Below are 10,736 nucleotides of genomic sequence, written 5' to 3' on the forward strand. Positions count from 1 at the left end.
TTGAGTCCAAAGGCAGAACAAAACTGCTTTCACTTTCTTAAATTGTTTTTTTCGTATTCGTTCCCTTTTGTTCTGATTCTTCTTTCACAACATGATTACAATAGAAATATGTGTAGCATGATTGTGTTTGTATAATCTATATTAGATCACCCGCTATCCTGGGGAGAGGGGAGGGACAGGAAGGAAGGAGGGAGAAAATGTTATAAATGAATGTTAAAAACCGCCTCTGTGGAATTGGAGAAAAAATAACATCTTATAAAAATGTTTTGCCTCTTGCTTTGCTTCTGTTGCATTTTGGCAGATTGTCATTTTCTGGGGTGGACTTGTACCTTAATGCAGGGACTGGAGACCTAAACTGGCTGGGTGACCCTGGGCAAAACATTGAGAGACTTGGCTCCTCCCAGAAGACGTGGCATCCGTGGCCATTTTTTCCAGGAGTTTGACCTCTTTCTCATACCCCAATGCCCTGGGTCAGGAAGCTGACATACTCAAGCAACAAGTGCCCACTGTGTGTCAGCCCCTGTAAGAAGGGAACAAGACGGGCCCCCAAGGGGCTCCCCATCTAAACGGCCCCTGTATTAAACCAGCTCTAGGCCACCGCCTCTGCCAACATCGCTTCTCCCTAGCTCACATGCCCCCACCCCACCTCTAATGCAGCTCTTGATCAACCACATCCCCAACCTTGTCCTCTGCCCATAACCAACAACGGACTTCTATTGGTTCTGAAACCAAATTCAAGCAAAAAACACTGATTCCATCCTACATTTTACTTCCTGGAGCTCCTTGAGCACAGATCTCTGGGGCTGTTTAAGTGTGTCCTTGTCCCTCCTTCCCAGCTACCTTTTTTTTGGGGTGGGGTTAGGTTTTTTTCAAGGCAAATGGGATTAAGTGGCTTGCCCAAAGCCACACAGCTAGGTAATTAAGTGTCTGAAGCCGGATTTGAACTCAGGTCCTGCTGACTCCAGGGCCGGTGCTCTATCCACTGTGCCACCTAGCTGCCCGCCCCCGCTACCTTTTAATTCACCTTTCCTGATCCTTTCTGCAGCCTGCGATGGCCACTGCCACTACCACCTTCACTGTTCAGTTGTTGGGTCTGACTCTTTATGACCCCATTTGGGGTTTTCTTGTCAGGGATATTGCAGGAATTTGTCATTTCCCTCCTCTAGTTCATTTTACAGATGAGGAAACCAAGGCAGACAGGATGAAGTGACTTGGGTGGAACCTCCAGTTAGCGTCTTGAAGTCAAATTTGAACTTGGGTCTTACTGACTCCAGACCCCGTGCTCTACTATAGCACTTAGCTTGTTTATTTTGTAGCTATTTTTTGTCTTCAAGGAGAGACTGGAAGCGGCTGGAGGGCAGGGAAATTTTCATCTGGATCGCTTCATTGAATAGGCCTACTGGCCACAGCTCTGAAGCAGACCAGAACCCCTAACAGGAATACTCTCCCAACTCCTGCAGACCAGAGTTCTGTGGACACTTGGACCAGCCTGGGCACGAGGGGACCTTCACTGGGGTCTTAGACATACGGAGAGAGGGCTAAGGCCAGTCAGGCAAGTGGCGCTCTAGTGCCACAACCACAAGATGCCCCTCCTGCTACGCAGGATGGAGGGGCCAGGACTGAGCTCGTCATCAATGGTCAGCTAAGCCACCCATTGAGACAAACCTGTGGTGATCTGGGGGTGGGTGTGCATCAAGGCAGTGGGATCCAGGACTCTGTGTGGATACAGACTTGTGGTTTTTTTTGGGGGGGAAGGGTTGATCAGCACATTAAGAATCTGTTTAGCAAGGAACAGGTATCAAGATAAATGTTAAAATATTTAATTTTCTGTTCTTTGGGCAGATACATAGAACATCCCTTGTTGGGGTGGGGATGGTAGACCCCCTACTTTTTATCCTGGGGTACTGATGACTCTGATCTCTGCCCTGGTCTGGGATGGGTATGGACCCTCCATCACTCTCTGTCTCCAGTTGGGTCCTGATATTGACCCCTCCTCCATCCCTTTTGTGTTGGGGTCTCAGTGTTCCTCCTGCCATTTCCCAAAGCTGGGAATGCTGGGTGTAAGGGATGAGGAGCAAGAGGGAGTTGGCAAAGGGAGAGGTAGCAAGATTGAGGGGAGGGGGGCCCAGGCTATCTGGGAGAAGGCCCCTCTATCGGGTGCTGGGCTTGTGAGGAGAGAGGAGGTGACTCAAGGAGATGGAAGATCCACGAGGGCTTCAATCTGTCCCAGCTCCGACATGGACTCCACCTTCTTCTCCAGTTCAAAGTTCTGTGAGGAAAGTTGAGACAGGCCTGCCTCAGATCCAGAGGCAGAGAGGAAGGGAGGCCCCCTCCCCATCCTCAGCCCCCCCAACCACCCACCTCAAGTTCTTGTAAAACCTCATCCATGAAGTCTTGGGAATTCTGCTTGTAAGAAACTGCCAACCGGATAGCATCATTGAAGAGCTGGGGGACAAGAGAAGGTGAGTCCTCCAGGGCAAGGGTGGGCCTCGCTGAGACCCAGGCAGCCCACCCGGATGGGGCCCATCCCCACAAACTACCTTCACAACATTGGTGCCATCAGCAGCTGAGACGAAGTACACAGGCAGTGAAAACTTCCGGGCAAAGTTGAAGCTCTTCTGGGTTACCATGGTGTCAGCTGGAGAGAGAAAGGGTCACCAGAGGCAGGGCTGCGGTGAGTGGTCCAGGGCTCCTCCCTCCTCCCACACCAGGGCTAGTCCCCACCATCAATCTTATTGGCCACCACGATGCAAGGGATCTCAGGGCGGAACTCTCGAAGCTCGGAATACCAGGTGCTCAGGTTCTTGTAGGTGACCTTCCTCTGCACATCAAACACCTGAGGGGAGAAGAAGGGGCCAGGCAGATCCAAGGAGGCCCCCCTCCTCACCCCAAGGGGGAGCTAGGAGCTGCCAGGGAGGGGGCCAGCACTGGAGTCTAATAGCACTTGCTAACTGAAGACCTTCTCCCATTGTTTCTCTAAGGAAATATGTCCAGCAGCCCCAGGTGCAGATCTGCAGTGGGCAGGAAGGGCCCAGTGAGGGTGGGCCCCAAGCCCCCCAAGCCCACAGTCAGTCAGAAAACATTAACCCCACTGGGGCAGAAGGGAACTCGAGGGCAAGACAGAGTGATCATCTCAATTCTACCAGCTCCCATGCGGACCCTAGACAGTTGAGTTGCTTGGTGTCCTGGCCACCTGGGCTGGGCTCCATTCTGAACCCCGGGGGCTGCTGTTACCCCACTGACTGGGGTTCATTCAAAGACAGCTGGCCAGTCCTGTTGGGCTCCCCCCAACATTGTTTCTGCTCCTTATAGTGAATCAGCCCAACTGTGCCAGCTGGCACCAGGATGGGCATCTGTGCATCATCTCAAAGTTGGCACTTGGGGCTCCCTGGCAGGGAGATCACCATCACCACAGAAATATGCCCGAGGCCAGAGGCAGACCCTAAGCTGGGCCACAGAGCCCAGGTATGAAGGGATTGGGGGGGGTCCCTCTCTTCTCTCAACCCCCCCCCCCCAGTCTGGGAAGTGCTTCCAAAAAGGAGCCTATGCCCCGGGCTTCTGTCTAGTGGGAGGAGAGTTCCTGCAGACCTGGGGCCAAGGTGCCCTCCTTGGGCTTCTCTAGGAATCTGCTAGATGGGGTTCTTGGGGACAGTTGGCAGGCAGTGCCACCTGGTGGGTAGAGCCACACTTGGGGGTCAAGAAGTTCCTGGCAGACCTCGTTAGAAAGACCTCAACTCTTCTTGAGTCTCTCGGGGCAGGGGGCAGGGGGCAGGGGGCAGGGGGCAGGGGGCAGGGGGCAGGGCCCACCCAGGATCCTGGCTCTAGCCAAGAGGCCATCCCCCTGCTCCTCCCTTCTGTCAAGGTGGGCAGGGAGTAGGTTCCTCACTCCCTCAGACCTGAGTCTCTTCATGTTATTGTTAAAGGAACCTGAAATCATGACTCTTTCCCAGTCAAGCTCAGACTCCCTGAAATTTCTCCAAGGGCGGTGATGGGGAAGGCCCCATCCTGAGAGGATTGCCGTTGGACCAGTGTAGAAAAATGTAAGGGGGAACTTTTCTCTGGGTCTCGGCCTACTCTCCAACTTCCGTCTGTCCCCCAGTCTGTTTGCTGTCAGAGCAAAGAGGAATGGGGTGAGAGGGGAGCCAGGTTTGGAGAAGAGGTGCCGGGTCCACCACAGCCAGCAGATGGCAGACACATCAGCCTGAAACCCGAGACCCGGATCCTCAGGGGTAGGGGGTAGAGGGGGAGCAGGAAGCCTCCCCAGGTCGCTCACTCTGCTTCTGCCCCAGTCGGGTCAAAGCTTGCTTTGTGCCACTGTCTAGGATCGGGTCGTTCAGGCTTGAGGGGTTCCCAGTCCCTGCCCCAAACTCTTTCAGGCTTTGAGATCGGTGGAGGCCGGCCTCAGCTGAGTGTGAGGGGAGCACCCACCCGTCAGGTCTGTCCTTGGTCCAAATGCAAGGGCCTGAGACCTGGCTGTGCCCCTCCCCAAGGGACCTACCATGATGCAGGCATGGGCCTTGTGGTAGTAAGAGGCATGCATGCTCTGGAACCTCTCCTGCCCTGCCGTGTCCCAGAAGTCTGCGACAAGAGCATGGGGGTCAGGGTGCGACTCAAGCCTGAGGAGCCCCCTCCCTGCCTCGTCCACCCTCTGGGGATGAACCCCCATGAGACAGAACAACTGCTGGTGAGCCTGGGAGAGTCTGGGGGGGCAGGTCTTCCCTTCTCAGGGTCTAGGAGAGCTCCCCAGACAACTATCATGCAGACAGCACGGACGTGTGCCTGGATGGGTGTGTACCCAGACAGGGACGAGTGTGTATGTGTGCATGGCAGGCGTGCATGTCCCATGTATGTGCCATATGAATATGTGTGCATTATGTGTGGGAGCAGACAGATGCTTGGCGGGTGTCTGTGTACATGCATGGGGGGATGCTGGCTCTATCAGGGCTCCCTGGGCGGGGGCCCTGAGGGCCTTTTGTTCCTCCTCGATGCCTCCTTTTCTGCCCAGCCCATCTCCTTGGGCCTCCTTGTTCTCCCACTTGCCCTGCTGTCCCACCCGAAAGACTGGAGGAGGGTTCACAGGGTGTCCAGGATGAGGGAGGCAAGGCTAGCCCGGGGAGGCCTATAAAAGGGGCTGGGGGGCTGTGGGGCCCGGGGTGACCACGGACAGGGCAGAGCAACGGCAGAAAGGATCCGTCCAGCCTGGAGACCCAAAAAGAGTGGGTGTCCCTGGGCCCTCGGCCACAGGGAGATTTCTGCTGGGGGGGGCTGGACAGGGTGGATCTGACCTGAGGCCTCCCCTGGGGCTTGAAACACCCTGCTCTTCCCGGGACCCAACACACGCCCCTGCAGTCTGTGCCCTCGTGGGGGGCAGGCAAGCCCCCGGCCCCCCATCCGCAGCCGCTCACCCACGAGGATGGTCTTGCCGTCCACGGTGGCTGTGTGTTTGTAGAGGGTCAGGGCGTAGGTGGACAGCTGCTGGGGCCGGCTGCACCCCGGGTTAAGGAGGGCCTAACAGACGGCGGGGGGCACTGCCCGGAGCCCGGGCTGGAGCAAGAGGTCGGGGAGCCCCCTGCCTGGGAGACAGTACGGGACCCCTGGGGGAGGGGGGCAGACAGGGAGAGGCGCGGGGGGAGGGGAGGGTGCCCCTTGGGTGCGCCCTGCTGCAGGGGCGCCGGCCGTTTGGGGGTGCTCCCCCTCGGAAGGAGAGGAGGCGTGGCTCAGCAAGCGGCAGCAGGCCGGGGGGCCCTGAGGGGCGCAGCCACGGCCCCCCCGCATCCTTGGGGCCCCCCGGGGACCGGGGCTCTCTCCTCTGCTCCAGCTGGGCTCCCCGGCAGGGTGTGAGGGGCTGCGGGGGCCCCGGGGGCCCGAAGGATACAATCCGTCCATGAGGAACCTCTCCAAGAGCCTGCGGACCACGAGAGGGGCCCGGTGACCCCGCGGCCGGGGGACCCCCGCCCCCCGCCCGCAACTGTGTCCGTGGGAGCAGACAGGGGTGACGCCCCCCAAAGGCCCCAAACGGAGGGGGGAGACCCGGAAGTCCGGGCCCAAGGGCCGGGGTTCAAGTCCCGCTCCCCGGCGCACCTGCGGAGGGCTTGTCCTGGGCCCCCCACAGCCCGTGTGGGAGTCCGGACCGAGAGAAGGAAGGGGAGCCCCCCGCCCCGGGGAGCCCCCGCCCGCCCGCCACGCACTTGGACTTGCCCACGGCGCTGTCCCCGAGGCAGATGATCTTCACGTTCTCGGCCGCGTCGTACTTCTCCTGGTCCAGCTCCGGCCCCGCGCCGGCCCCGGCCCCGGCCCCGGCCCCGGCCCCGGCGGGCTCCCCGGCCATGGCGCCCCGGCTCGGCCTCCGCGGCGTCGCGCCGCTGCTATGCGACGGCCCGGGCTGCCCGCGGCAGACGCCGGACGGACGGCCCGCAGGACCCCGGCTGCCCCGCGCGCCGCCCGAAGGACCCGGCCGCTAACCGCACATGCGCACTGCCGCGCCCCGCGGGAGCCCCCGCCGGCGCACGGGGGCGCACGGGCACGCTCGGCAGGGACGCACGGGGACGTACAGCGGCGCAGGAGCACGCACGGGGGGAGGGGAGGACGCACGGGGACCGGAGGGAGGAGCACGCACGGGGGAGGGGAGGACGCCCGGGGACGTACAGCGGCGCAGGAGCACGCACGGGGGGGAGGGGGACGCACGGGGACGTAGAGCGGCGCAGGAGCACGCACGGGGGAGGGGAGGACGCACAGGGACGTAGAGCGGCGCAGGAGCACGCACGGGGGAGGGGAGGACGCCCGGGGACGTGGGGGGCGGAGCAGGAGCACGCACGGGGGGAGGGGAGGACGCCCGGGGACGTGGGGGGCGGAGCAGGAGCACGCACGAGGGAGGGGAGGACGCACGGGGACGTACAGCGGCGCAGGAGCACGCACGGGGGAGGGGAGGACGCCCGGGGACGTACAGCGGCGCAGGAGCACGCACGGGGGGAGGGGAGGACGCCCGGGGACGTGGGGGGCGGAGCAGGACGCCCGGCGCGCGAGCACGGCCTGGTCCGCGGCTCCGGCCCGGGCAGCCCCGCTCCTCCCCGGCGCGCGCTCCGGCCCGGGCTGGTCCGCGGCTCCGCGGCTCCGCGGCTCCGGCTCCTCCGGCCGCGGGATGGCGGCGCTGCGGCGCGGGGCCCCCGGCCTGCTGCAGCTCACCTTGGCGCTGATCAAGCCGGACGCCGTGGCGCACCCCCTGATCCTGGAGGTCCGGCCGGGCCGGGGGGCGCGGGGCCGGGGGCGCGGGGCCGGCCTGGGCCCCTGTGCGTGCCCCGGGCCAGCCCCCGCCCCGGGACCCCTCAGGCAGCACACGGGGCGCCCCGGGGGGAGGGGGACCGGAGACTGCGGTCCTGGGGGCGCCGGGTCGGGGGTGGGCCCCAGCCCGGCCCTCCAGCTTTTGGGGTGCCCCTTCCAGGCCATCCACCAGCAGATCCTGAGCCACCAGCTCCTCATCGTGCGCGCGCGGGACCTGGTGTGGGGGCGCGAGGCCTGCGGGCGCTTCTACCAGGAGCACGCGGGGCGCTTTTTCTACCAGCGCTTGGTGGAGTTCATGGCCAGGTAGCCCTGCTCCTGGGGGGTCTCACGGGCGCTCCTGGGGGGCTCACACCGGGCGCTTCTGGGGGCTCTCACCGGGTGTTTCTGGGGGCTCACACCGGGCGCTTCTGGGGGGTCTCAGCGGGCACTTTTGGGGGGCTCACACTGGGGGGCTCTCACCGGGTGTTTCTGGGGGCTCACACCGGGCGCTCCTGGGGGCTCACACTGGGGGGCTCTGACCGGGTGCTTCTGGGGGCTCTCACCGGGCGCTCCTGGGGGCTCACACCGGGCGCTCCTGGGGCCTCTCACCGGGCGCTTCTGGGGGGTCTCACCGGGCACTTCTGGGGGGCTCACACTGGGGGGCTCTGACCGGGTGCTCCTGGGGGCTCTCACCGGGTGCTCCTGGGGGCTCTCACCGGGCGCTTCTGGGGGGCTCACACTGGGGGGCTCTGACCGGGGCTTCTGGGGGCTCTCACCGGGCGCTCTTGGGGGCTCACACCGGGCGCTTCTGGGGGGTCTCACCGGGCACTTCTGGGGGGCTCACACTGGGGGGCTCTGACCGGGTGCTCCTGGGGGCTCTCACCGGGCGCTTCTGGGGGGCTCACACTGGGGGGCTCTGACCGGGCGCTCCTGGGGGCTCACACCGGGCGCTCCTGGGGGCTCTCACCGGGCGCTTCTGGGGGGCTCACACGGGGGGAGCCCCGACCTCACGCCCCCTCCTCCGCAGCGGCCCCATCCGGGCCTACATCCTCGCGCACCAGGACGCCGTCCGGCTCTGGAGGACCCTGATGGGCCCGACCCAGGTGTTCCGAGCCCGCCACGCGGCGCCCGCGTCCATCCGGGGCAGCTTCGGCCTCACCGACACGCGCAACACGACCCACGGCTCAGGTGAGTGGGTGCCCGGGGCGGGGGGCAGGGCCTCCCCGCAGGACTGACCCCCCTCTCCTCCCCAGACTCGGTGGTCGCCGCCAGCAGAGAGATCGCCGCCTTCTTCCCCGACTTCAGCGAGCAGCGCTGGTACCAGGAGGAGGAGCCCAGGCTGCGCTCCGGACCCGTGTACTATGACGTGGAAGGAGGGGTGCACTGTGTGGCCCGAGGGGAGCCCCCCGCCTGAGCTGAGGCGCATCCGAGGCGCTGGGCCGGAAGGGCCAGGGAGACCGGGCCAAGCTCTGGTCAGCCTCCGCAGCTGCGGAGATGTCCCCCGTGGGGTCCAGGCAGGCTCCAGAGATGGCCTGTCCTGAACCACCTCTTCTCTCTTACCTGCCCGCCTTCCTCTTCCCCCAGACCTGCTGGCTGGTCCCTGGGGCAGTGGCCAGTTCTGCTTCTGCCAAACCTATCTCCAGCCTCAGCCTCTTGCTCTTACCTAACCTGTCCTCCCTCCTCCCTAGGCCAGGTCTTGCCCTAGGGAGACCTTCCAGGTACCCTCTCTCTTGTGCCTTAGACCTCTTGGGTACCCAAAATGGTCCTTCTCTCTCGATCCTAATGCTTCCTACCTCCATGACTTGAGAGCCAGACAGGCCTCTCCCCTTTGGGAAAGACCTCCACGCTCCTCACTGACCACAGCTCTGACTTGGGGAGGGCACCTTCCATGATTATCTGTTTTTGCCTAGAAGGAGCTGAAGGTCCTTTCAGAGCTCTCCCCCACCTTGACTCGGGCCTTGAACCTCTCTACTTTTTTCCTGAAAATGAACTCAGATTGGCAGAGCCATCTTCCCTTTCCTGAAGCTCCCAGTCCAGAGCTCATTTTTCTGATTTGGGAAGGTGATGTTTTGGCATCCTTCTCTGGAAGGGAAGTCAGGCAGACCTGGAGGGTTTGGAACTGTGGGATCCCCCCATTTCCTTTTGATTTGAACCCAACTTGTCCCTGAGGGGTGAAGTCTCCCCTGGGGGGAAGTTGGGATATGGAGTACCCTTGATTCAAGTTCTGATGTCTCGGCTCAGCAGTTCTGGTTGAGACCTAGGCTGTGTCTCTTACTAGCTGGCTGGCCTGGGGCTTATCTAGATCCAAGTCTCATCCTTGACTACCTCCCAGGCATGGCCTGGAGCTTAGGACAAAGTGCATTTTTTTTTTTAGTTCTTTGTAAGGCAAAAGAGGTTAAGTGGCTTGCCCCAGGCCACACAGCTAGGTACTTACTAAGTGTCTGACCGGATTTGAGCCCAGGTACTCCTGACTCCAGGGCCGGTGCTTTATCCACTGTGCCACCTAGCTGCCCTAAAGTGCATTCTTTACATGGTTAGATTTGTTCTCCTTCCTTGATCTTGGATCCTGTCAGAGGGATCCCCACAATCAAGTAGTGGTGACCTAGCCTGGAGGGCTGGCAGGCAGTCCTGGCTGCTCCCCCTGGTCATCCCCAGCAGAGGCTGAGGAGGCTGAGTGAGGGACAGCCCTGGCTGGCTCTACTTCCGGAGAGTGACTGCAGGAACACAGCAGGTTTTTCTGGCCGTCCGACAGCCCAGGGCTCTCCCAGTGGAGGAGTTCCTTCTTACAGCTCTCACCCCTTGTCTCCCAGGAAGACTTGTTAAGGGGATTGGTTATCCTGAGGAAACAGCCCCTGGGGGGGATACTATGCTCTCTAGGGACTGGCCAGGAATTTTAACTGGTAAGAAAGCTGAGAGGTGATGACAAGTGGAGAAGGATTTCCTGTGTTCAGATGGAGCGGGGCTTTGGGAAATCTGACATGAAATTTCATAAAGCATCAATGTGATGTCTTGAATGTTTCAAAGAATAAAATATAAAAGTGGTCAGTGTGTACAGGAAGTGCTTGCTGTATTCTTGGGCACCAGTTGGAGGATGAGGTATACAGTCCCTGCTACACAAACCAGCTAGAGGCAGGATATATTGGGGGTGATCTTCAGAGGGAAGGCTTACAGAGAGTGACACTTAGAGGGAGGTGTGTGGGGGGAGCTTAGAAGGGAGGAAGACTATTCTAGGCATGGGGGGACAAATGGAGAGTGGCCAGGAAGTCAGGTCACTGAAATGAAAGGCCCATGAATTGAAGACTAAGAAGGACTTGGATGCCAAGCTGAGCATTTTGGTTTGGATCTGGGGCCAATAGGGAGCCACTGGACCTCACTGGGGAGAAGTGAGGTGCTGTGGTGAGAACTGCATTTTGGGAAAGTCATGGATCTGCAGATGTGGAGATGGAAGCCATATGAAAGACGTTATAAATGGCTTGTGA

At 61.1% G+C, this 10,736-nt stretch overlaps 2 protein-coding genes across 3 annotated transcripts; one reads left to right on the forward strand and one right to left on the reverse strand.

Annotated features, from left to right (window-relative positions):
- Positions 1-1,798: 1,798 nt before the first annotated feature.
- LOC141515591 (rab-like protein 2A) lies at positions 1,799-6,452 on the reverse strand. Of its 2 annotated transcripts, none has more exons than XM_074227322.1 (8): positions 6,189-6,452; positions 5,876-5,905; positions 5,406-5,485; positions 4,499-4,578; positions 2,725-2,836; positions 2,541-2,638; positions 2,362-2,445; positions 1,799-2,269 (listed from the first exon to the last, which is right to left on the reverse strand). In XM_074227322.1, the coding sequence occupies exons 1-8, from the start codon at positions 6,326-6,328 to the stop codon at positions 2,189-2,191; spliced, it is 705 nt and encodes a 234-aa protein (XP_074083423.1). In that variant the 5' UTR covers positions 6,329-6,452; the 3' UTR covers positions 1,799-2,188. The 2 variants fall into 2 exon arrangements, with proteins under 2 accessions (XP_074083423.1, XP_074083422.1); XM_074227321.1 differs by having other exon boundaries at positions 6,199-6,252.
- Positions 6,453-7,023: 571 nt separating this feature from the next.
- Positions 7,024-8,762, forward strand: NME6 (NME/NM23 nucleoside diphosphate kinase 6). Its single transcript, XM_074227320.1, has 4 exons — positions 7,024-7,231; positions 7,439-7,581; positions 8,285-8,445; positions 8,511-8,762. The coding sequence occupies exons 1-4, from the start codon at positions 7,139-7,141 to the stop codon at positions 8,669-8,671; spliced, it is 558 nt and encodes a 185-aa protein (XP_074083421.1). The 5' UTR covers positions 7,024-7,138; the 3' UTR covers positions 8,672-8,762.
- Positions 8,763-10,736: the final 1,974 nt, after the last annotated feature.

This window comes from Macrotis lagotis, chromosome 2 (assembly GCF_037893015.1).
Source record: "Macrotis lagotis isolate mMagLag1 chromosome 2, bilby.v1.9.chrom.fasta, whole genome shotgun sequence".
NCBI classification, from domain to species: domain Eukaryota; kingdom Metazoa; phylum Chordata; class Mammalia; order Peramelemorphia; family Peramelidae; genus Macrotis; species Macrotis lagotis.

Excerpts from the sequence above, each read along its gene's own strand:
- NME6 (XM_074227320.1), top strand. The coding sequence starts at position 7,139 with ATGGCGGCGCTGCGGCGCGGGGCCCCCGGCCTGCTGCAGCTCACCTTG. Across the intron at positions 7,582-8,284 it reads TTGGTGGAGTTCATGGCCAG|CGGCCCCATCCGGGCCTACA; the intron begins GTAGCCCTGCTC and ends CCTCCTCCGCAG. Across the intron at positions 8,446-8,510 it reads CAACACGACCCACGGCTCAG|ACTCGGTGGTCGCCGCCAGC; the intron begins GTGAGTGGGTGC and ends TCTCCTCCCCAG.
- LOC141515591 (XM_074227322.1), bottom strand. The coding sequence starts at position 6,328 with ATGGCCGGGGAGCCCGCCGGGGCCGGGGCCGGGGCCGGGGCCGGGGCC. Across the intron at positions 2,837-4,498 it reads AGGCCCATGCCTGCATCATG|GTGTTTGATGTGCAGAGGAA; the intron begins GTAGGTCCCTTG and ends TTCTCCCCTCAG. Across the intron at positions 2,639-2,724 it reads GGTGGCCAATAAGATTGATG|CTGACACCATGGTAACCCAG; the intron begins GTGGGGACTAGC and ends TTCTCTCTCCAG.